This window comes from Lepidochelys olivacea, assembly GCF_965140295.1.
Source record: "Lepidochelys olivacea isolate rLepOli2 genome assembly, chromosome: 9".
Taxonomy (NCBI): domain Eukaryota; kingdom Metazoa; phylum Chordata; order Testudines; family Cheloniidae; genus Lepidochelys; species Lepidochelys olivacea.
The window spans coordinates 28,785,283-28,811,518 of NC_140419.1; the positions used below are offsets into that span (position 1 = coordinate 28,785,283).

A 26,236-nucleotide genomic window follows, 5' to 3' on the forward strand; every position below is an offset into this window, starting at 1 on the left:
AAACAGTTCTCTTGGGAATAGTGTAGGTGTGAGAGGATCAGTGGTAACATACATGTTGCTGAGTGGTAGTACCACATGTCGTTCGATGCATATATATTTACTGAAATTTATTAATTGTTTTTTAAAGTTCAAGACAATGTCTTTCATGACATGTTTTGTTTCCTGCTTTGAACAATGTCAAAATTCTAGATGGGCCTAAAGCAAACCCTCAGATCTGAACAACACTGAATCTTGCATGAAGGTTTGGTTAACCCTAGGTGGCTGGCCCATAGCTCTATAATGGAATGAACCAAAACCTGAATCCAAACCCCGTGGAAGTTTGGATCTGGTGCCAAATCAAACTAGTGGTCCACCAAGTCCAGTACCCTGTATCTGACCAGTTCCAGGTGATTCAGAAGAAGATGCAAGAAATCCTGTAATGTACAGGTTTCAGAGAGCATGTTTTTTGCGGAAGTTTCTACATAACCGCAGTAGTCAGTGCTTATTCTCTGAGGCATGTGGCTTTGAGTAATTTTTGGTCTTCCATAATTTTTGAATCTTGTCTGATGTAACTGTGAGTGTTTTTATTATTTAAATAAACCATTTTGGAATCCTGCCAAAGTCTTGGATGCAGTATTGTCTTGTAATAGTGAGTTCCCACAGGTTAATTTTACATTGTGTAAAATAGTAACTATAGATTGTAGATACCCTCCCACTTCAGAATTCTCCAGTATCTCTAAACAGAAGCACTGGTTAAAGTGGGAATAGTTTTCAATGTCTTCTAAATGGTTCAGAGGCCCCTGTTTTGATATTTGGAGGGGGTGCTCTATAACCTTGAAACAGTCCTGTTTTTCAAGGTACGCAGCATAGTTTAGATCAAAATGTGCCTTTAAAATAATCCCATCTTCCACTGAGAGCATGCCTACTTTACTGAACATCTTTATAAAAATAATTTATAGCTAGGGAGTTTCACAGCCATTATTTTAAATCTAAATTTTGTTTTATTGCTTCTAATACTGGCTGATTTGTGTTAAGAATGTTGCTAGAAAAATAAGATGGAATACATTTATAGATAAAGTTAAAGTTGTTTCATTAAATGTTAATGGATATAGTTGTCCAGCTGAGAGAGCATAGATTTTAGCCTGTATTGTATTAGGCACTTAATGTTGATATGGCTTATGTTCAGGAAGACCATTTGGATAGATAGAGTTGAGCATCACTTACGTGAACATGGATTGGGGAAATGTTTTGTTCTGTCAGTAAAAAGAAACAGAGAGTTGACTTCAGTTGGTCCAGAAAACTACAGTTCTGAAGAAAGATGATAGATATATTTTAGTTCTGGAATTACCTTTAATATCAGTATCTTCATTAAAATTACTGCTCTTCCCTCCCCCACCCCATTATAGATATTTTAGGTTTATTTGAGGGCCACAGCTAATATTTGAGTCACGCGTGGAAAGGCTTTAATTGTGCCACATTGTCACATGTGTGGGAAGGAAACTGTATTTATGTACATCTAAAAGTAATTAAAATACAATTTTTAAATTACTTTTGAGGGAATAACAAGACAGAGAAACAGAAAACCAAGTTTATACATGGCCAACATTTACAGAGTGCAAGTATATTCAGTTTCCATACCTTAGTACAAAGCTGCGTAGTAAGCAGCATTTGACGTACAGCTGCGGAGAAAAGAAGATTTAAAAAAAAAATCATGGCCCTCTGGTATCCAGTTTCATTCCCAAAGGAAATGGAGTCTTGGCTGATCACTGGTTTAAGAAATCTCTAATGAAAATTATTAATACAGTAACTCCTCACTTCACGTTGTAGTTATGTTACTGAAAAATACGACTTTAAGCGAATCCAATTTCCCCATAAGAATTAATGTAAATGTGTGGGGGGGAGGCGGGTAGTTCCAGGGAAATTTTTTTCGCTAGACAAAAGACATTCTATACATATACAGTATAAGTTTTAAATGATTTTAAACAAACAGTTTAATATTGTACACAGCAATGAATGATTGTAAAGCTTGGTTGAGGTGGTGGAGTAAGAGGGTGGAATATTTCCCAGGGAATGCCTTGCTGCTAAATGATGAACTAGCACTCGGCTGAGCCCTCAAGGGTTAATACGCTGTTGTTAATGTAGCCTGACACTCTACATGGCAGCATGGACTGAGGCAGGAGGGAGGAAACACAACAGATGCAGGGCAGAAACTGCAAACACTTCCCTGCAAAATCTGAACATGATGATGAGCCCATGCTATCCAGCTGGAGCACACCACTCCCTCCTCTTGATAGCACATGTACGGCTGCACAGGTGTTGACTTTCCAAAGTGCTGGGGGGTGCATGCGTGAGTGAGAGAGAGAGAGAGAGAGACGTGTATTGCCCCTTTAAGTGTGCTGACGCTACTTCAAGTATGTTGCCCTTTTAAGCAGATCAGTCAGTTCAGACGGGAAGCAAGAGCTTCCTGCAAGCTTCCCCACCCTCTTCTGTCCCCAGCCCTGTCCCTTCCTCCACTTTGTGGAGAAGGGGTATGGAGCAAGGGGGAGAGGGGACAGGAACAAGGGGACATCCTGACATCAGCACCCCTCTCCCCGCCTCCCCCAGCAAGCAGGAAGCTCCCGGGAGCAGCTCCAAGGCAGAGGGCAGGGCAGGAGCAGCATGGCAGTGGGGGGAGGGACAGCTGAATTGCTGCTGGGCAGCTGCCGAGCCACATACTTTACAGGGAATGTAGGGGAGCTGATGGGGGGGGGGGGAGGGGACTGTTGCCCCCCCCCAATCTCCATGAGGAGGGGCTGCTCTTCCAGGGAATCCTGCAAGGAGTGGTCAAAGCCGGCAGCTGCCAAACAACCTTATAAGAGAGCATTGCGCAACTTTAAACAACATGTTCCCTAATAGATCAGCAATGTAATAATTAAACAAGGTTAACCAGGATGACTTGAAGTGAGGAGTTACTGTATAGCTTTAGAAAAAAATATTGGAAACACTTATGCTTGTTACTGCTCAGACCAACATTCTTTTGTTTGGCAGGCTTACAGCTTCTCATTCTTGACAAAGAATTTAACCCCACATTTAAAAAGCTATATGTCTTCAAAGGAAATTAAAGTGACAATTTATGAAAGAAAATGTCATGCTTAGATGGTTATGTTTTCAGAATCTGTTAGATTAGAATTGAGCCCAACCGAAGTACCAAATCTGATATCCCTGAAGTTTGGAGAAGTTTATATATGGATTTGAAATTCACTTCATTTCTAAAATTGCCTAAACCAAAATCCAAAGGTAAACAAACTTTGTGGGTCAGAGTCAGACCCATCTTTAGTTTAGCTAAACGTAGTTTTTCCTCAGACTACGAATGATATATTACAGTCGACCTCTGAAAAAGGTAAATTTATGAAAGACTTTTCCTTCTATACTTATTGATGATTTCAAAATGGTATTTTTAATTCTTAGAGATTGGGAAACACTGGGAACATTTGAATTGACAGAGATCATACTGAGTTCATAGGGAGGATCACTTCCCTATAAGTTCTAGTGAGTTCTGAGTATTCTCTAGCAAAGCTGGTAAGTGACATTGAGAAGTTTCTTAATGTCCTGAGATTCAGAGCAGTCCTTTCACTGGGTTGAGTGAGAATATTTTATTTTCAATATTTTGGAAAATTGAGTTTGGACCCCATTTAGTCAATTGGTTAAGATTTGGGGGGAAAAAACCCAACCCACCATTGTTATGTTCTGATATTAATTAAAAATACCTATACCATTGTACTGTATTTGTAAGAGGAGTGTCATGCCCTCATCTGTATTTGCAGTATATATTTAGGGTCAAATTTCATAGTCCTTCATTGAACAAAACTACCAACTTGGAAATTGAAGTCAATGCGAGGTTTTCTTAATTAAGGATAATAGAATTTGACCCATATTTTCAGGCCTCTCTGTGGTGGTCATCACTGTAGTATCTGAGCATTTCACAAACATTCATTCTCACAACCTATAACCTTGGGTAGGTACCCTACATTCTAGGTGAGCATCGTAACACCATTGAATTATAACAGAATTGTTACTCTTTCTCTCTCGCCCAATGACTATTCATTGTCTTTCATAGTGGTACTTCATAGTCATTCATCATTACAAATCATAGTAATTCATAGTGACAATGATTAGTCATTGTGCCAGGGAGCAGTACTAGGACTGATGCTGTAACCTGGTGGTTCAGGCACCTACCCAGTAAATTGGAGACCCAAGTTCAAATGATTAGTTTATTATTTATACAAGGTGGAACATCTTCAGCAGGGGAGCTTGAGAGAAAAAGCACACCTCAAAATATTCGATAGCTCTGTGACTAACATGCCCTTTTGCCATGTAGGAGACTTAAGTTCATCTCCATTCTCCATATCAGGCAAAGGGAGAACTAAACCTTGGTCTTCTGCCTCCCAGGTGAGTACTCTAACCACTGGGCTAAAAGTTACAGAGAAACTGGGTACTCCTCCTCCAGCTGTTTTGTGAATCTAGGCCTTGTTTGTTTTTGTTAAAATACGCAAAATCAAAATGAAAAATTTTGAGTTGGGTCAAACAAAACATTTTGTTCAACCTCACTTGATTTTTTTTCCTGACCTTTAGTTACCAGAATTAAAAAAAAAAAAAATGTTTTCAGTTCAATCTAAAACAAAATGTTTTTTAGTTTTTTTTCTGGAATTGCCAGCAAACTGAAATATCCCTTATTTGCCCAACTCTAATTGTTACCTCATAGCTCCCATTTTTCCAGTCTCAGCTGACCCTGACTGTTTTTTAGGTTTCTGAGTGACCTCCCTCAAGCCATTATAGTCCTATCCGATCCCCTGCTGGCTGGGCAAAGAGAGACAGCTAGGTCTGTCATCAGACAGCAACCTCTCTGGGCCACACTGCAGCATTCTGCTTTATTACAGGGTAGAGCAGAGAGAGCAGCTAGGGCATGCAGTAAGGGAGCTGAAGTGAGAGGAGATGTATTCAGCTGCCATGTCTGCAACCCACTTTTCTGCAACCAAGCAGTGAGCTGGGATTGCAGGAAGAGCCTTAGGGGAAGGGAGAATGCATACAGGAAGGAAAACACAAGTTCTGAAGTGATTTGGGGTGAGAGAAAATGAGGTGAGTTTGGGAAAGGAAGGGGATGGGGAAATTTAGTGAAAGGCAGGAGACTGGATTTTTGGGAGAGGGCACAGGCACTAGCAATTGTGAGAAGAGAATAAGTGAGATTATAAAGGTGTGGAAGGAGAAACTCGGGAAATTTTAGGCCGGGGGAATATGCAGAAATAGAAAAGAGAAGGTGGGGAGAGGTTGGGGCTGGGGAAGGTGAGAACTGGGAAAGGGCAGTTGGGGAAGGAGAGACTTATTTAGAGAGCTAGGGAGGAGAGAACTAGGTGTTTGGGGTAAGGGAGGGAATTAGGTGAATTTCAGAAAAGAGATGGGTGCTGAGAGCAGAGAGAGAAGTTTGGGGGAATGAGATGAATGAGATAGAGGTGGCTGAGGGATTTTAAATAGAGAAGTCTAGAGGGGAAGAAGAGGAGGCCAGAAGTGCTTTTCCAGTGGGTGAAAACTTGTAGTGGCTTCCAAAAACTGCTGCCAGGAAAGCCCTGTGAAGGAAGGATGGCAGTCAGCCAAAGACTCTTCTTTAGGAGAAGAAGCTGCAGAGGCCAAAGTGAGCCCAGAGAATTTGTGGAGAGCAAGAGAGAAGGAAGTAACTTGTGTTGGCAATCTCAGTGGGGTTTTGTGTGTCTTATGGCGCTTCATGGGTATGGGTTTGTTCATTCCAACTTTGGTGAAACCATCTTTCCTTAACAGAACCATTGCCTCAGCGTTTGAGACATATCTGCTACTAGTGTTCTTTGTCCTTTGTTTTCCTTTGAAATAATGAATAATGTAAATTGTTCAGTGACTGGGACTTGGTTTTGAATATCCAGGAGAACCTTAAGGATGGGTCAGATTTGCAAAGTTGTGCACAAAAGTAGAGTCATTCAAAATGCACGTCTTGTTGGATTTCTGCCTCCCCCCCTGGATTAGTATGAAGATTTGAAAGAATGAAAATCTTATACTATAAAAGTGATTTTATTCTTCAGAGTGTTCTCTCTTGCTGTTCCATAGTCCTGCCTCCTTTTCATGGATGATAACATTATTTATAACTGTTTGAGCAATGTTCATGTTGAAAACTAGAAAATGTATACGCCGAGAGCCTTCATCATTGGAAGAGTCTTGTACGGGTGATGCAAAAAGAGGATTCAGCTCGGATTTTTTTAAATCTATCTTTTTATAGGATTTTAGATTTAAACATTGGGCACTGTGTGTAAAAGAAATCCCCAGGTCATACATATGGGTTATTGGTGATAACATGTAAATACTTAGGAAATCATCAAACAGGATAAAGTAAAATGCACCCACTGTTAGCTGAGGGGTGGAGTGGTGAAGTCCATACTTTCTAAGAAATTAATACAGGCCCTTTCTGTCCATAATCGACATTCAGAAAACATAAAAATAAATTGATATTTTTACTTTTAAGAATGTTTTGCTTGGAAGGATCAAGGGCGCCATTGATGCACTGGTCACTATGAATACTAGTGTGGTTTACAGAAAATGACTCTTGGGTTGCAACAGAATGCGTTGCCAATTTTTTATTTTTTTTTTATTTGAAGAGAGGTATTTATATGCCCTTGTGGTTTACTGTGTAAAAAATGGTTAAGCCCAGTGGGCTAAATTCATCCCTGATGTAACTCCACTGAAGTGAAGTCAGTGACTTGCTGAATAATTTTAAGACACATTTTGAATATATAAACCTCTGGCCAAAGATAAATGAAGTCACATTTGTGAAATCCTAGAAACTAGTTAACTGGGCTAAGGGTCCTGCTATAAATCTCAGTTGATAAAACTGTATTTCTTCCCCTTTCTCTACACTTTTTTCAGCAGACCTAGGTCCTGATTCTCATTTGTACTAAGGTTGCTGTTTGGCTTGCCACCTTTGAGAGACAGAAAAAACCACCTCTGGCAACCCACTGCCAACACAAAGTGCCCTAGTGCTGACTATTGCTAATTATTACAAAAATGTTTTAGAGAACCATTTTACACCAAAAAACCCACAATATGTGGATTTTTGTTATTTTATCATTTTTCTGACCTTATCCTAACACGGCACCACAGTTTGGTCTACAGGGGTGTGAACTGTAGCGAATTGTAACATGTTCCAAGTGGGGTTGGGGAGAGAAAGGCACATTAAATGTTTTAACTGGCAAAGCAGTACAAAAAAGAACCAGATGGCAATCCTAGCTACTGTATACCGCACTGGCAGTGGAAAGGAGATGTAAAGTAGATGGGTATAAAGTAGGTGTAGAGTGGGCCCCTTTATAGGCCAGAGTCAGATCCTCAATAGTGACAACATTCTTTTCCTCAGGATTCAGTTTTACAAACTCTTGGTTTTATTAACTGCAGAAGACTTGTATCCTCCCCCAGAGTAAAGCTCCATAAACACTAGTTAGATTTCAACTCCTACAGCCAGCTATGAACAGAGACCCTGCTCAAAAATGTGAGACTTGCTTCTTGTCTGTCTGGAACAGGAGCGCAATTATTCCAAATAAAACTGACCAACATTTGTTTTAGAAATTGTCTGTACAGATCAGTGGCAAGTGAGAGAGAGGGAGAAACATTGCCAGCACATTCATTTTTATCATACTAAGCCTGCCAACTGCAGACAGGGCAAGGATAAATCCTGTTGACAAATTGGCTTTAGTTTGGGCTATGGGAGGTTAATAATGAAGGGACTAAAGTTCATTACGAGATTTAGATATATTCACTCACAAGTATTTAATGTTCTAATTTTCTCTTTTAAAGAGTGTGTATGGCAGGTAATGTGTCCTTTCCCTATTGGTATCCAGAGATTGTTCTTGTTAAATTAGCTTGAGAACCTGAAAGCTCCTTTTATTGAGACATCACACCCATGGATAACATTTTCTAACACTGCTCTGCAGCTCGTACTCTAGTCTAGTACTAGTGTATTTTGTATGCTGTTATTCCAGTGGAAGCCCTCCAGAAGGCATGTGTAAATTTTTCGGGTCAAGTGGCTTGCTGCTTACCAGCTGCGCAAGAGGGAAGATGGAAGAAGCTTTCCCCACACTGTTCTCCTTGTGCAGTGTCCTAGCACAATTGCACTCCCCGTGTGTCCTAGCACTTCTAGAAATATGTTATCCCAAAACGGGCAGGGGAGCCCCCCTCCCACCACCAGATCAGCAGCATTATCTGGCTGTGGAGATGGGATTATTCTGCACTAAGGGATGATGCAATAAGCACACTACCCTGGGCACCTGAGTGTTTTGGGCAGGATTGTACCTTCCTGAGGCTCCTCAATCCCTTCTGTAGCTTCTACGGAGGTGGTGTGAGTCTGCATCACCCCAACTCAGGGTAGTATTTTGCTGCAACAGTCAACCCCTTCAAGCTTGATGAGTCCTATGAAAGCCTTTCCTGCTTTCATTGAAATTGCTTTGGAAAGGCAGTCTGGTGGGGAGTTTGTAGCTCTCATATCTTCCTTCTTCCCACCTACTGCCACAGTTTCACCCATGCCTCCTTCCTTAACTTTCTGTTTGCTTCCTTCTGCCACTCTCGTAGTGGTGCCTTCTCCCATGTCACACATTACTCTTCGAACTCACTGCCTTTCATTGGTCAAATGACCACCTTGTTTTTATTCCAGTTGTTCCTTAACACATTTGTTTTCAAAGCCTACCCTCGTTAATCTACCAAAGCCAGACGAACATTAAAAAAATCTGCACTTCTTTGGGACTGCAGCATCTCCTGGCAAGTCTGATGCACTGTATCTAAACTGTATTTTCTGTGTAATTTTAGAATGTAAATTTCTTAGGGCAGGGACCATGTCCTGTACAGCACCATGCACAGTATTGGCACTCAGTAAATTACTAATCAGGGAAAGTAACTGTGCTGATCCTCCTACCAGATTTGCTAAAAGTTTATAATAGTGCGCTACAAAGTTATTTTGTTCTTTTAGAAACTGAATTGCCTGTTATTGATTGGAAAACTACAGGCACGTAACCCAGGGGAGCGTAATTCAGACATCTTGGAGACAGAACATAAAGCAGAGATGACAAAGGGTATCCTTGACTTGCACCTGATGATGGGAACTGGCACACCGCCATTGCTTATTTGAGAACAGAACAATCTCAGTATAGTTTGGACCAAGTCCTATTTGTTTAAATCTCAAAATGGACAGCTTAACTCTACAGTGCTTTGCAGCAGAGCCAGTCCTAGGGTCATGCCAGCCCTTGACACTGGTACCCCCTAAGCAGCTATAAAGCAATTTTTGTTTGAGCTTTGGGGGCCTAGGAGGAATGATGGGGGGTACAGTGCGGGGGAATAAAGGAATTAGTTTCCCCAGGCAATTCTCACACTTCCTTTATATATATATATATATATGGCTGGCGCTGTATACTGTGATATACACAATCATTACCACTTTGGTCGTTTGCCATGTGAAAAGTATCTTACAGCATCAGCCTCTCTTTTCAATGGTCTCTCTGATCTTGATGTTCCAATTTTTGTAAAATAATTATTTCTAAGCTCATTGCTGGAACCAGTGGCAGTTCTGCCCTTGGGACACCTGGGGCCTTTTCCCACTAAGTGAAACATTTACTTTACTTTTATTTTAACTCCCCAAGTCGATATATCATTTACAGCTATTTAGCCATGTAGCATGTAGAAGTGTCCATTTGGGGACAGCTGCAATGCAGTGCCACGGACTGTGTAGCACACACTCCAGCAGGGAGCTACGGAAGATACAGCTGCTGTTGCTAACACTCTTTTCATTCCACTAGTGTCTCTGGGGGATGTTAAACAGCACTACTAATGTTAGACATTTTAAAATCAGGAGGTCTAGATAACTTACATCCAAGAGTTTTAGAAGAGCTGGCTGAGGAGCTTGCTGGACCATTAATGTTGGTTTTCAATAAACCTTGGAGCACTGGAGAAATTCCAAAAGACTGGAAGAAAGATAATGTTGTTCCAATTTTAAAAATGGTAAACTGAATCACCTGGGTTATTTATAGGCCTGTCAGCCTGACTTCGATCCTGGGCAAGATAATGGAGCAGTTAATACAGGACTTGATTAATAAAGAATTAAAGGGGGGTAATGTAAAACTAAATTGCTATCTTGTTTTGATGAGATTACAAGCTTGGTTGTGAAAAGTGATAGTGCTGATGTAATCTACCTAGACTTCTCTAAGGCGTTTAACTGCTACTGCATGACATTTTGATTTAAAAAAAAAACTACAACAATATAAAATTAACATGGAAGACATTACGTGGATTTAAAACTGGCTAACTGATAGGTCTTAAAATGGACTTGTAAACAGGGAATTGTCATTGAATGGGTGTGCTTCCAGAACAGATTAGTTCATTGTCCTATGCTATTTAATATTTTTATCAATGATCTAGAAAAAACATAAAATTATCATTGATAAAGTTTGCAGATCACACAAAAAATGGGGGAGTGATAGATAATGTAGGGGACAGGCCATGGATTCAGAGTGATCTGGATCACTTGATAAACTAGGTGCAAGCAAATAATGTGTTTTAATATGGCTAAATGTACACTGTGACTGGTTCCCCCTGGGGTGTCACCTGGAACTTGGGTACCACTCAGCCCCCTGACCCACCAGCCTGGGCTCCCTCTCACTCTGTACTGCTGTGACAAGCTGCAAAGCCCTCCAGTCTGCATTTTCACTAGCATTCACACAGGTAGGGACACACCCAGCTGCAGTTAGATGCAGGCTCTCTAACCACCAGCTTCCCAGGCTAGGATCCCAGAGCTGTACTGTCCTATCCTGGTCAAATCTGGACAGTATATGGGTTTAATACCCGGTCCTCCTCTCCCTCAGTGTGAAGAGGACAATGCATACTTGTGGTAACCTAGCAGAGATTTCCCCCAAGCACTCCAGTCAAAGCTCACTGGTATAGATTAAAACAAAAACAAGTTTATTAACCACAAAAGATAGATTTTAAGTGATAATAAGTGATAGTAAACAGATCAAAGCAGATTACCTAGCAAATAAACAAAAACACAAACTAAGCTTAATGTACTCAATAGATTGGATATGAATAGCAGATTTTCACCTAACTGATGGTACAACAGGCTGCAGATTCTTAAGGGGCAAGCTTCATTTGCTTTACAGCTTGGAATCTCCTGGTGTTTGATACACAGGCTAGAAATCCCGTTAGCCTGGGTCCAGCAATTCCCCGAGTTCAGTCTTTGTTCCTCAGGTGTTTCCAGGAGTCTTCTAGTATGGGGAGTGAAGAAGCACAGATGATGTCACTCCCTGCCTTATATAGCTTTTGCATATGGCGGGAACTCTTTGTTCCAAAGCTTGGTTCCCAGACCAGATTGTGGAAAAATACTGACATCCCAAGATGGAGTCCAGCATCATGTGGCCTGGTCACATGTCCTTGTACAGTCATAGCAGCCATCACTCACAGGCTGTCTGAAGCATTCTCAGGAAGACTCACCAGGTGGGAGATAAGCTTCTCTTAAGGCGTATTGTTTTCCCTAATGGCTCATTGCCCTGAATAGGTCCTTCCTAATCAGCTATCTAGACTGAAAGCATTTTGTCTAGTGGGCGTTATCCAGGTGTAACTACATTTGAAATACAGTTACATAGTCAATATTCATAACTTCAGATACAAAAATAATATGTACACATAAATAGGATAATCATATTCAGCAAATCATAACTTTTCCAATGACATCTCACACGACCCATCTTGCATAAAATGCATCAAAATTGTGCCATAATCATATCATATTATCATCCCTATGAAGAACATGGCATGCTGTGTCACATATACATATGGGGAAAAAAGACTGCAGCCCATACTTGCAGGATGGGGGACTCTATTCTAGGAAGCAGTGACTCTGAAAAAGACTTGGGCGTTGTAGTGAATAATCAGCTGAACATGAGCTCCCAACGTTATGCTGTGACCAAAAGAGCTATTGTGAACCTGGGATAAATGGGGGAATCTCGAATAGGAGGAGAGAGGTTATTTTTCCTCTCTTATTTGGCACTGGTGTGACCACAGCTGGAATACTGTGTCCAGTTCTGGTGCCTGCAATTCAAGAAGGATGCTGATATTTTGTAGAAGGTTCAGAGAAGAGCCACAAGAATTCTAAAAGGATTAGAAAACATGCGTTATAGTGATACTCAATCTAGTTAGCTCAATTTATTTAGCTTAAAGAGAAGGTTGAAGGGTGACATGATTCAATCTATAAGTACCTATATAGGGAACAAATATTTAATAATGGGTTCTTCAATCTCGCAGCGAAAGGTATAACACAATCCAATGGCTGGAAGCTCAAACTAGACAAATTCAGACTGGAAATAAGATGTACATTTTGAATGGTGAGAGTAAATACTGTAACAATTTACCAAAGGTCATGGTGGAGTCTCCATCACTGACAATTTTTAAATCGAGATTGGATATTTTTCTAGGAATTATTTTGGGGAAGTTCTATGGCCTGTTATGCAGCAAATCAGACTAGATCAGGGATCGGCAACCTTTCAGAAGTGGTGTGCTGAGTCTTCATTTATTCACTCTAATTTAAGATTTCGCGTGCCAGTAATACACTGTAATGTTTTTAGAAGGTCTCTTTCTATAAGTCTATAACATATAACAAAACTATTGTTGTATGTAAAGTAAATAAGGTTTTTAAAATGTTTAAGAAGCTTCATTTAAAATTAAATTAAAATGCAGAGCCCCCTGGACCGGTGGCCAGGACCCGGGCAGTGTGAGTACCACTGAAAATCAGCTTGTGTGCCGCCTTTGGCACGTGTGCCATAGGTTGCCTACCCCTGGACTAGATGATCACAGTGGTCCCTTCTGGCCTTGGAATCTATGAATCTTTAAAAGCAACAGCAGAAACTCAGGAAGAGTATCCATAATTCAGAGAACAGCCCACCAGCCAGAGCAGATGCTAAGGGGCTAAGGAGAACCAGAGTGACCCACCTACAATTTTGATGGAGAGCCGCCTCAGCATAGTACTTTGGCCTTATCGTGGGCTGCATCCAAGCTGCACTGACTTTAGTTAACAAGGAGTGTGGGGAGATATAGATATGGCTGTATGCCACTTTATGCTTCCCCACTTCTGGGGCCAGCCAGGGATCAATCCAACCTCAGTCCTGCTCTAAATTACACCATGGCCAAATGTGTCTATTTCAGCAGCAAGGAATTGCTGGGGCATAGGGATGCACATCCCTTTCTCCTGACAAATATCCCCTATGCTGGGGGCAGGCACTGTGCCATCCTAAAGAATCTATGCCACACTGGGGTTCCACTTAAACTATGGGAGCCCTTGGATATACAGCTATCTAGCTTTCCAGCTGCATTGTGCTTCCTGAACAGACCTGAGGCTCTGTGTCAGTGTGTTGCTTCCGTGTTCAGTAATGCTGCTGAGTGGCATGGCGCACACAGTGGTGGGATCATTTGGTCCTTTGAGTTGAGATGGGCCAAATAGAGACTCCCTGGCTCTTATCAAGGCCCCTACAGGAATTTCACCAATAGCCAGCATTGTAGTGACCAATCCTGAGGAACAGGAGTGCACCATATTTTGATTATTACATAATTAATGGAAGACTGTATGGAATGCAGGACTAAGGAGGCGACACTTTCAGAAATGGTGATAACAGCTTTGATCAGCCTTCCTGAGTTTGGCTAATCTATGATTTTAAAGTCTCTACTGAGAATGATGCTGTAAGCCCTTTAGAAGTACCATCAAATCCCACTTGGTACACACTGCACAACGTAGTGTCTTTTACTTACCCTCCCCCAGCCCCCAGAGGTTATTCTACTCAAAGTCCTTCCCATAACTCCCCTCACACTCTCCTCTGCCTTATCTCCACTCTTCTATTTACCATCCTCAACTCCCTAAGCAGGTGAGGGAGTGAAGATAAAGCATCTTGCCCCTTAGGGGTCAGAAGGAGGTCGGTTCGCATAGAGTGCCCTGACCTTACCTCTGCTAGTTGTGCTTTAGGCTAGACATAGGTAGCAAAGCACCAAATGGTGCACTGAAACAAGAGCAGACCCCTCGGCTTGGGATTAAATTCAATGCTATTCCCACAAATTAAGGAGCCTTCCACCCCTGGTTCTGTGTTTTTAGTCTCAAAAGCTGCCTGTGACTGTAAGCACAGGCCCTTCTATTCTCTTAATATGGCCATTGCTCTAATTCTTTTTCTCTAAGTCACTCCCCGCTTCCCACACAGTGTGGCTGAAATAGCCGTGAGCCATCTAGGAAGGAATCTGTGGTGATTTCATGGAAGATCAGGGACTAAAAGTTGAGATGAGGTCAGTCTGAAGTAAGAGTGTGCTCTGCTGCTTCATTTCATACATATGCTGTCTCGCTTTTCCAAAAATTGTCCAGGCAAGCAACCTGCTTCTTTTATGTGATACTGTGTTGATTTTGCTCCAGATCTGACCTACAATCTCATTACTAATTGAATGGGAAGAGCCCTCTAATTTAAGCATATATATATATTTAAACCAGCACCCCACTGTGGAGAAATAAGAGGAAACAGTCCAGTAATTTTGCTATTTGATAATGTTTTTTTGCTCCCTTTCTGGCTGTGCAGCAGCAGCTAAGCACTTTACTCAGAGCTGTGCTGACATCATGGTAGAAAGTGGTGCACAAAGCTGATTTATTAAGATAAAGCTGAAATAATTGTTACCAACAAAACAGGCAAAATCTTTCCTATCTCCTGGCTGTGCAAACAGAGCTGGGGGATCTCTGTCTAACTCCTAGATAACAGTTTCAAAACACTATTACTAACCACTTGCAGGAAGATTTAACCCAGGACTGAAAGGTCAATAATGCCCAACCTATCTTCTCAGTCCATGAGCTGGTTCCTCTGGAGGCTTGTCTGCACAAATAGTTTGCAGTAAGCTGGGGTTTAAATCTACCCTGCAGTAACCTGCTGTGCGCCAAGTGTCCATGTGGACTCTGCTGCCACGCACTGAAAGTTTCCTACTATGCTTTAATTTGGCCCCGTCATTTCAAAGCAGGGTAGATCTAAGCACACTAAGGAACTTTTAATGACTGGCAGCAGGGTCTGCATGGACACTTAGAGTGCTGGAGATTTACACCCCAGTTTGCCATGAGTGTTTGTGTGGTAGACGAGCCCTGGATCAGGGTAGAGGCAGGGCAGCGTAGGGAAGTCTGCTGTGATGCAGTGTATGTACTCCATACCAGCAGAGCAAGGCTGGGGATAAAATTTGTCTCTGGAGATAGCAAGAAAATTTGCCCCATCCTGAAGAATCTCCTTGAGTTGCCAGCCCCGGAAAGAGCATACTTAAATGGGAGCTATTAAGAATCAGGTATAAAAGCAGTGATGATTATTTTAGGGTTTTATGCTACTGCCCATCAATCACTGTAGTATCTGAGTGCCTTCCATATCAAATTGTTAGCAATAGAGAAGTCCCTGGTGGGGTTGCGCTGCTTCTGATGAGATGCAGAACGTCTCTACTAACATGAAGAGGTCTCTGTTTGCTGAGCCCTAAAGCCAAGAGCCAGAGTTTATTCTCAAATCTTCCAGCCAAACCAGGAACTTAAGATTTGCTTTGCTTTCAGCACCTGCTGCAATAACCTAATTTATAACTCCCAAACCTTCATATGACTGTTTGTCATTTAACCATGCTAATGCTGGTGGCTTCTATTGTCTTATCATGAGTTGAGACTGCTGGTTTGTATGATGTCCTGAAGGCACTTAACTCACTAAGAGTCTGACTTTTAAATATATTCAATTAAAACTTGAGAGCACATCATAGACTTGACTCTATGATGGGGGTTCCCCTGGAGAAGGCATCTTTGGCTGTCCCCCACTCACCAAACTTAAGGAGTGAGAAATGTTTCTGTATTCTATGTAACCTACTTGGGTCCCTTCTCTCCCTTTGGAAGAGACAGTCTCTTAAAACCCAAGGGATGTGGTCATACTCTTCTGTGAGGTATCTTGTGAACAATGAGGAGATGACACGTATAACGATGAGGGATTATCAGGTAAGAGAGAGAGTCAAAATTTCAGAACTTCAAAATGTTGAAATTTTGAAGAGAAAAATAAAAAAGGAAAAATTTCTCCCTTCATTTTTAACCAACTATGGTGCTGGTCAAATTTTTTCAGATTTTGACATTTTGAATGTTAAAACTCTTATTTTATTTTTCTTGCAAATCTCTTCCCTTTTCTTTTTTGACTAGCTCTATGCAGTAATGACCATTGTGGAGTTTACTGACACCCATCTGATTGCATATGTAACATACCCTTGAGGGAAGTTCATGTCAGACACACATACAGAGGGGGCGCTGTCATAATAGAACAGGATGAACACAACTGTCTTTAGATTCTTATCTAACAAGCAAGGACCCCAACTCATATCACAAACACAGTCCAAACTGCTTTTCCAGTTGCAGTCCCTAGTACTGGTACATCTACCCTTTAGGGTTTTTGATGAATTCTGGAGCAGAAACTTGCTAGGTTTTTGCAGCTGATTCTGGTCTAAGGTAAATTGGTTGCTGTATCTAAGATTCTGTTCTATCTGGTTTGTCTGCACTGCTCTAGATTCCATTGGCAGTTAGACCTATTGTCTGGAACTTCTTTTGGAAGTCAAGTTTAGGCCTGGCTGTGAGCTGTGTGCTTCTCGTTGTCTGTATTCAGAGGGCCCCTTCTCCTGAGGCCAGCCATCTGATCTATGTCAGCCCATTTGTGCCCATTGTTTATTAGCTAAATTTCTATACCAGGTCTGTCTTGGCCCCTTCTTTTTGATAAGCCAGAATACAAATAGTTGTCACTTGCTAACTCTTCTCTTGCCTAGACTTCCTGGACTCAGCTGGCCTGGTTGAGCTGTATGTTCCCTTTTTCCCCTGGTCTGCTTCTCTCTCCAACCATTTTCTAGTCCATGAGAATAGTCAGGGCAGGAAAGAAGACTATTTTGTCCTTTCTACTTCTAGACCCCACAGTTTCTCCCCACTGCAGCTTTGCTGCTTCCTGCCAACTGAAGTAATTTCAAACCAACTATTTCAGTGGTGTCCAGCCAGGGTAGGCCATCCCTGGTTGCGAAGGGAATACTGCTGTCTCCCTTACTTTAATATAATGGGCAACCACTATTTCCTGTAACTCAAGAATAGGGGAGAAGTTGTCTGCTCCACTTCTGCACATAGAGTCAAGGACTTTAAGGCCAGGAGGAACTACCAGATCATCTAGCCCGACCTCCTATATATCACAGAACGCCAACACCACCCAACTCCTGCACAATAAATTCAACTACTGAAATTAGACCAAAATATTACAGCCCACAAGAGACTAGGACTCAAGTCAGCCAGCCGTAGAGTTGTCTCACCACCCAATGGCTTCCTCACCATCTCCTTTGCTGCGTTTTCATGCCAGCCCATAAAAGATCTGAGAAGAGGGGCTGAGAGGTATTCTGAAGTGGCAGCCACCACCCCAAGAGGGAGCAGCAATCAAGAAAATTTTGGGGCTTTGGAAAAATCTAAACTGTAACATCTGGGGCAGGTAAGGGTAAGGGTCATAGCAGAGGGAGAGATGAAAACGGTGCTAAAGAGAAAAGAGGAAGGGCAGAAGTCTATGCTGGGTGTAAATCTAAAACTTAAATCCATTAAAATGTAATAAAACACAAGAAGGATTTGGATGATTGACTCCTGACTGCACAAATCACTGAGCTTGTACCCTCATAGCTATGCAACTGCAGCCCCATGAATAATTTACCTGTTTATTTTCTATCTCTGTCTATGTATTTATGGCACAGTGGGTTGTCATGGTATCTGAGCATGAAAAGAGAGGAAATTGGCCTTTGTTAGCCTTGGAATTATAGTAACTGGTCTTCAGTATACATGTCTGAAAGCATCTGAGAGAGCACCATTCTGAACAACTTAAGCTGTTGTGGCAAAACCTGCCCACAGAGTGTCACTGTTGATCCAATTTAGAATGTTCTCTGGCAGCGGAAGATATATAAAGAGAAGCAAAATTATGAAATGTTTCTTGTGTCAGTCGTCACCTGAACTCTCAAGACCTCTTGGTCTCTGCGTGATAAATGGCTGTTGAACGTTGGTTCCCAAATGTGCTGTTCCCCCATTGTAAGCACCTTAGAATTCTTTTTCTCGTTCAAAGCCTATGGCTTCCCAGAATGGTGTTCTAATGAAAATGGTGTGTATAGCTGTGTAACAGGTTTGCCAGGTTTCATTAAGCTTGATGCTGTACGTGCACTTGACAGCACAACTCCCACTGAGGTCAGCGGCTGCAGAATAAGGCCCATGAAGTGCTTGTATGACACATGCAAATAAACTTGTCCATCATACACTTGTGACTATTCTGCCATTATAGCTAAAATGGAGTGGTGTTGTACCTTTGTTGGTCCCAGGATATTAGAGAGACAAGGTGGACAAGAGCGTAGTGATTGTCTGGTTTCACCCACTTAGTTGCTATTGGGGCATTTAGTGCACTGGATGAGGTGCCCCACATGTTGTTATAGGTGTGAGTAGGAGCCACAGATCTTGAAAGGTGTGTTGGGGGTGTATGTGTGTTGATCTTTGAACAGTGGAGATATGTCTGCAGGCTTTGGCTCTAGTCCTCCAGTCCCCAGTGCTCTGGCTGGGGCTGGGGAGACTGGGGCCGTGTGCTGCCCACCTTCCCGGGGGGCTGCAGCTGCCTGCCCTCCCTCACTTGAGTTAGTTTCCCAGACCTGAAGAAGAGCTCTGTGGAAGCTCAAAAGCTTGTCTCTCTCATCAACAGAAGTTGGTCCAAGAAAAGATATCACCTCACCCACCTTGTCTCTCTCTTATAGCTCATACTTCAGTAACAAAGCGACTGAAAACATGGACGTACTGAGGGAGAAACTCCCCCTGCTGTTACTGCACTTGGCTGCATGTGCTCAGCGATCTATTCCTAGCACACCACATGTCCTGCTCCACTAGTTGAGATCCTGTGGTGCCAGGGTATAGAGCACTGCAGTGAGCTGTACGCTCAGTACTCGTTTGGTCTGATTTCTTCTATATTTACTCTTGTGTTTGTGTTGGCTTCCTGTGTGTGGATGACTGTTATGTCTCCCCAGCACAGGCACCATGCTGGGTGGACACCTGCAGGGAGGCGGGGGAGTGTCTCAAAGCTGATACAGTTTACTCGTTTTTGAAGTGCTCCCCTTCCATCGACCAACCAAATGCAAACCAAAATAGCCCCGGAAGCTTACATTGCCTGAGGCAGCATTAACTCTCATTGGGATATTCATGTGGTTATTCACAGGGCCAACAGGCGATGGTGTTGGTGAAAGCATCTTTATCCCAGCTGTTCTCTCTCAAAACCCAAGGAGCTCAGTACTCCCGGTAGACCAGTGTAACAGTTTCCACTGTGTCCCATGATTCTCCCTCCACTCCAAAAGTGAGGGGATTCTACTCCACCCACACTGGATTTTTGCCATTCACCTAAATGGAGGAAATAAGCTGGGCCCATTAATCTAACTGTTTTATGTTCATAGTGGACTAAAAATCTAATCCATGAGGGGTGGTTTCCTGTAGCCCAAGGCGCAAAATGATATACAGGAAATCTGGAATTGGAAGTGAAAGATTAGTTGCTCTTTTTTGTAAAATAATGTAAAAAATTTGGTGCCCCAAATGCTCTGTATCCCAATTTCCTCATCTATAAAGGGGAGTTGGAAATTTTAACATTTCCAGAAAAAATAAGAGAAAATGTCTTTTTAAAAATGTTTTGTTTTTTCAACCAGTTCTACTAATTAATGGGACTATTCATGTGCTTAAATTTAGGCATATGCTTAAGAACCTTATTGAATCTGGGCTTAAGAATGAGAAGTGCTCTTATGCTCAATATTAGTGTTTTCTTGAACTCAATTTCTGTTGGCTTATTTTAAAAACTTGTTTATTGGTTTGTAAATATCAGCGATATGTCAACAAATGCTACTAATAGGTACTGTTTTTTCTTCTATCGGTTGAAAGTGGCTCTGAAGGGAATCAATTTCTAACTATTTGAAAACAAAATATACTTTGTACATATGGCAAGAGTCATGAAGCATAGCTGAGGATATAATTGGCAATAGACTTGACTGCCAGCATAGTCTCCTTACAAGTAGACGTTATCTTAGATTCAGGGAGGAGAAAACCATAATTGCCCTTGTCACGGAGCTCAAAGACGAAGGAGTATTTGATGCCCTGATCATAAGCCCAGTCCACAGAGCTACCAGAAGTAGGGTCTGTAAAACATACAATATTAGCATAATTAGTTGGTACTACAGAAACATAGTGACAGGAGAAAAGGGGCAAGAAACCCTTTTAAATAGGAGGGTCTGTTTGTCAGAGGGATGGGGAGGTCATTGAGATTATTATTATTGTGTATATAGCACCAATAATGTGCTAGGCGCTTAGTAGTCAAGCATGAGGACAAGGTCCCTGCCCAGAAGAGCTTGCAGGAGTATGTATTAGACTAGTATGTAAAAGGACTGAACTATACTAGGGGAGGATCTGGCTCAGAGATTTTACTTCATTTCCTGTGTTGTTCTTTTAATCTAAAATAAAGGTACTTTTGATCAAAAGCATATGGCCATTCATTGAATATGGGAAGTGTAACAATATGATGATATCTAAACAAAGACAAATTCATTCGGCGATAGTGAAGAAGTCCTTCTGGCTAAAAAGAATTTAAAACAAAAATGAAAAGGTATAGTGGCTACTTATGGGAAAGCAGGAGGCTACTCTTCTAATAATGACAAGAGGAAGAATTCGTGTCACAATTTTTATGGAAATACTATTGAAGATAGTGGCAGGAAAAGGTCCTATTTTTCTAACACTGGTGGAATGAGTGACAGTTGCCGTGTTTACTGTGTTGTTTTCTACTGGAACTGGGCAAGAAGAAGTACAAGGACTTAACAGATAGATGCTTAAAAAGCATCATGTATCAAAACAAGCTTTCTGTTTGAAAGATATAATCTCTAGAGCAAAATTATAAGTCACATAGTTCAATGTACCACCCTTTTTGTTTTCATGCAAGACCATGTAATATTTTGATTCACCAGTCAGAATGAGAAGCCTATTAATAATGAGCCCTATTCCCAAAACCATGATGACACTCTTCATAACAAGTTTGCTAATGCTGATGACAAGAATAAACACTTAGCAAACTATGGTAGGTTGGTTTACATGCTGTAAGAAAACAAAATCAGTATTTGCCAAATAAAAAGGATAAAACTAATGTTGATTTCAAGCTTCCAAACTTTTGTACAAACAGTGGAAAGTTACATAAAAAAGAAAACCTGTTTGGATACTTGACAGTGTCTCTCTAATATGATCCATGTTCCTCATGGTATCTGGGCTTGCAAAATGGACATTTTAATTCCAATCATTACATAGTAAATGTAAACAATAAAACAAGTAAACAGTCCACATGAACTGTTGGTCTCTGCTGTTATAGCCTAGAAGTTTTTTTAATTTTTTTTTTTTTTAAAAAAAGCTTTTGCTCAGTGAATTTATTTGCCAAGGGTGTTTGGGTTCTCTTATTTACTATGCTTTAATTTGCAAACTTAAATGCTAGCAGCATATAGTGAAATGTCTTTCCTGGACCAAATACATTTTGGATCCTGAATCTTACTGTAAAATTATATATGGCTATCTCACATCTTTGCATGACAATTGTGCACTAAAGCTGCTCCTTTTTGGGTGATCAAAATATTGATGAGTTTGCATTCTTTATTATAATTTTTGATGTAATTTTCTACTCTTCTTCTCTGGTAGAGACAAACATGGCAAAACCTGGGCTTCATGCTGTATTTCTTCCATCAGACCCAATTATAGATCTCACAAACACTGTGCGCAATTGTGTATGAGAGAGCTGTACCAGAGGAACATACTGTCCTTCACATGGGTCTCTCCCATGTAGGAGAGAAGAAAATCTTTATCTTCCAGTGGGTGGGGCAGCAGGGTAAGGCACATTAAGTGTGTGAGTGTGTGTGTGTGTGCGTGTGCATTGGCTCCTTTTGATCCCTTCTGCCTCCTTGGCTACCAGAGAGTTTACCTTGCTCCAGAAAATATTCCTCTGGAGGGATTACTATGAAAGCAGGAAAGTTCATTTAATTAAAGTTAAAGCTGATGGGGTTAATACTAATGTCCTACAGGTTTGATTGGACAGAGAGTAGCCACCCCACACTTCCTGACCATCCCCTCCCCAGCTACAGATTTAGTATCTCCCATGGGGTCAGGGAAGGGAGTTAGGAATGGTACGAGAGGCAACACTCCTCACTGCCCTGTCCTTGCCAGCACCCAGCTGGGGGCCTGCCCAGGTTTCAGTCCTTCTCTCTTGGAGGTGGAAGGGGCAGCAAGTCCCTGTATTACTAAATAACTGTGGTATGAGTGGTTTGTGTTTAAAAGAAAATGGATTCAGACACCTACAGATTAGAGTGGCCGATGCACCATATTCGTATGTTGTACCATACAGGCTGGATAAAGCTTCCACGGCTGCCTTTGCAACTTCGGTCTGGTTTTCAACAGGAAGAATGAGAGAGAGTGAAAAGGAGAGCTAGTTGTTTGGAGATTTAAATACTTTGAGCAAATGCCATGAAAGCATATTTGTTTGTTGAACAAAGTCTGTCTTCTTAACAATTAGAACGTGCCTGCCTCTTTCTGCCTGTACTCTCGGAGAACATTACATCATAACTATGGAAAGATACATTGACTCTTATGTGTAAAAGTTGTTATTGGTAACTAGGGGCTCAGTCCTGCACCTAGTGAAATCAACAAGAGTTTTGCTATTGATTTCAGCAGAGCGGGATTGAGTCTCGTCTCCACACATGGCATCTGGCAGGTGATACTGTAAGAAAGGGGATAGATTACATTATTCTTAAATTACAAATTAAGTTCAGAGCAAAAGTGGCCAAGGAAATGGTCATCAAGGAATCACTTATTCTGTGGCCTCATTCAGTAGCTTTTGGAAGAAGGATTACAAAGATTGAGGGGCTTGGTAATTGGATGGGGATCCTTTTGAACCAGTTCACCATTGTATTACTCCAGTTCTGCATTGGTGTTACTCCTTTGGAGTTAACTTGGAATAAAACTGCAGTACTGCCCCAGACCTAAATCACTGGTCTGAATGTGGCACAAATTGGTAGGGTAGTGAATGATTAGACATTTGTTGTTGTTTAGTGGCCAGTTTTATTTTTCATTTGGTGGATTTAGGATATTTCCTATTGTGTCCAAACCACAAATGCCATTGTGGCAGTCTTACTTGAGTGGGTAAGGACTCAGCAAGCAGACCTCTATCCCTACAGATGGGCTTGCTCTAGATCAGCCAGTCACCTTTCTAAATTCACTCACGGAACAATTACGATAAAATCTGATATTTAACAGGAGTTGATCACCTGCAGCTGGCAAACAGAGAAATGGGGCAACAAGCAGCTAATAAAAAGGTCCAGCCAATCTAATAACCCTGGCTTTGTTGTTGGATTGCCTAGCTAAGCAAGCAGCTGGAGGAGACACTTATATTGGAGGGTTTGGTATTGTGTCAAAGTTCCTCCTCTGTCTTGGTGGGTTCTGTGCTTATTGGCGGATTTGCTCGCCTCAGAGATTCACACTAGCCCACAGTTTGGCCACTTTCGTGGCTCAAATCTGCCGTTCACTCAGTTAACCTCATCACTGGCCAGCATGGGGAAAAGGAAGAAGAACAAAGGAAGAAGAACAATTCCTCACAGTCTCTGCTGATCCACCTAGTGGATCGGGGAACAGGCCAGAGACCTTCCCCTCTGGTGGAACCCACAGTCCAGTTCAACTCCTCCGGTATCAAGTAGGGAGTTGGAGGAATGGAGGGTTCCAGGGTTCCAGCCCAGGGCCCTGTAGATTGCAGCTGTCTACAGTGGCTCCTGTAACGGATATGTGACAGCTACAACTCCCTGGGCCACTTCCCCATGGCCTCCTCCCAACACCTTCTTTATTCTCACCACAGGACCTTCCTCCTGATGTCTGATAATGCTTGTACTTCTCAGTCTTCCAGTAGTATGCCTTCTCACTCTAGCTTCTTGCGCCTCTTGCTCCCAGCTCCTCACACGCACACCACAAACTGAAGTGAGCTCCTTTTTAAAACCCAGGTGCCCTGATTAGCCTGCCTGTCTTAATTAATTCTAGCAGCTTCTTGATTGGCTGCAGGTGTTCTAATCAGCCCATCTGCCTTAATTGTTTCCAGAAAGTTCCTGATTGTTCTGGAACCTTCCTTGTTACCTTACCCAGGGAAAAGGGACCTACTTAACCTGGGGCTAATATATCTGCCTTCTATCACACTCCTGTAGCCCCCTTTTGTGGTGTGAGGGAAACCCTGGCACACATATATTTGGAGTGTGCCAGGCTGCAGCCCCTATTCCGGCTCCTCATGAATATTTTAGTATGCTTTTGGTTGCAGTTTTCCCCTCACCTTCTTATTTATACACTCCCTATCCACAGTCCCACAAAGTCATGGGATCTCCTGGTCAACCTCCTCCTGGCCCTAGCTAAAATGGCCATCTATAAAACCAGAGTGAGGAGGTTGGCCGATGGAGTCTCCTGTGAGTGTGGGGCCTATTTCCAATCCTTGGTCCGTTCACGTATCCAGGCAGAGTTCCTCTGGGCGGCGTCCACTGACTCTCTTGATGCCTTTGAGAAGCAGTGGGCGCTGTCCGGGGTTCTCTGCTCGGTGTCCCCGTCCGGTTCCCTTTGTTTGACCCTTTGACCACTCTCCTGTCCCTGTTATTTCATTAGTTGTCCCCCGTATTTATTTGGTGCCAGGTCCTGTGGATCCCCCTCTTAGGCTGGTGGGGGGGGATCCTTTAGCAGTGAGCAGGCTTTGCCCGACCACTTCCCGGATCTCAATAGGATCACTCTCCTGTAGCCATCTGGCCTGACCCTGTCACAGTATATATATATTTTTTCTTTATTGGGTGGACATTTAGAGAGGGTGCAGTTTGGAGCTTGTTAAATTTGACAGTGATCCGGTAAGAAAAGGTTGAGTTTGGCTGAAAATGTAGAGAGGGGTATGATCTCCTCCTCTGAGGTGCTAATGGATTTTTGTGTAGATAATGGGAGCAGAGATGGATTGATAATGGGGAGGGGGAAAATCACAAATAACTTGAAGTCATGTTTATTCCATGTGTTTTGAAAAGAAATGTTTCTGATTATTTGAAATATTTCACAATATTTGTTGAAAACAGAATATGAAAAAAAACTAAGTTATCTTATTTTCCCCATTTCTCCCTCTTTCCTCTTTCCACCTTCATTTCCTTCTACTATTTTGCCTCTAAAAAAGAAAAAATACTAAATTGAAAAGAAAATGAGAAAGAAAATCTGACTAAATGTTTCATTTTCCAGTTCCATAAAAAATATAAGCAACACAAAGTTGTGAAAATTTCACATTTTAAAAAAAACATTTTTTGATTTTTTAAAAAGTTTCAGTTGAAAAATTTTCACCAGCTCTAAATGGGAATTGAAGGCACACAAGAACCCATGTGAAGGTCTCAGTATCTCAGAGTACATAGTTTCCAAAAGTTTACATGAGTACGCTACCCAAGCTGATTCTGATTTCATTTTTCCTGGTGTAAAGCATGAATAGCTCTGCTGAAGTCAGTGATGTATGAGATCAAATTCAGCCCTTACAAACTCATCATGGGTCTATTTTTCTCTACATACCAGTTCATCGTGATTAGGTGCTTTATGGAAAGTATAGCCATAAGGGAACATCAACATCTGAGAATAAGCATGGATGGTCAGGTAAGCCTTGATGGAAGAGAGGTGGTTACGAATGAAGGTGGCAACAGCTTTAGTCTCATCCTCCGACTCTGGTGCAGATCCATAGTAGGTTTCATTGCATGGGTCATCTGAGATGAAACCAGTAGCTGCAAATAAGATTCGTATTCACAGTTTATCATTATTTGAATTGCAGCCTAAATTCAGTTAAGTGTTAATTGGAATATTAAACTTCTTCATTTTCATTGACTGACCAATTTACCCACATCATCAACCAACTCCTGCTGATTAGTTTTAATATCTTCTTTATTTTAGTTAAATTACTTACTGCCCCACGCAGCAGCGAAATTCCTGTTCAGGTCAGTGCCAATGCATTTGGTGCTGGAGTTTTTGGAACGGTTTTTTCTCCACATACGATCCTGCAAGACAAAATGATTGAAGTATTTAAACCTCATCTTCCTTATTTTCTCAGATTGGGCACAGTGTGGAAGGTAA

The 26,236-nt window shown here is 41.8% G+C and overlaps 1 protein-coding gene across 1 annotated transcript in view; it reads right to left on the bottom strand.

Annotated features, from left to right (window-relative positions):
• Positions 1-19,976: 19,976 nt before the first annotated feature.
• CPB1 (carboxypeptidase B1) overlaps positions 19,977-26,236 on the bottom strand; it is a gene marked incomplete at its 5' end in the record, with an annotated part of 62,950 nt that continues 56,690 nt past the window's right edge. The window contains 4 exons of the mRNA XM_084638120.1: positions 19,977-20,241; positions 22,430-22,514; positions 25,685-25,890; positions 26,070-26,160. Of these exons, the coding sequence (XP_084494246.1) occupies positions 20,054-20,241; positions 22,430-22,514; positions 25,685-25,890; positions 26,070-26,160 (570 nt within the window). The 3' untranslated portion in view covers positions 19,977-20,053. The remainder of the gene's footprint in view (positions 20,242-22,429; positions 22,515-25,684; positions 25,891-26,069; positions 26,161-26,236) is intronic.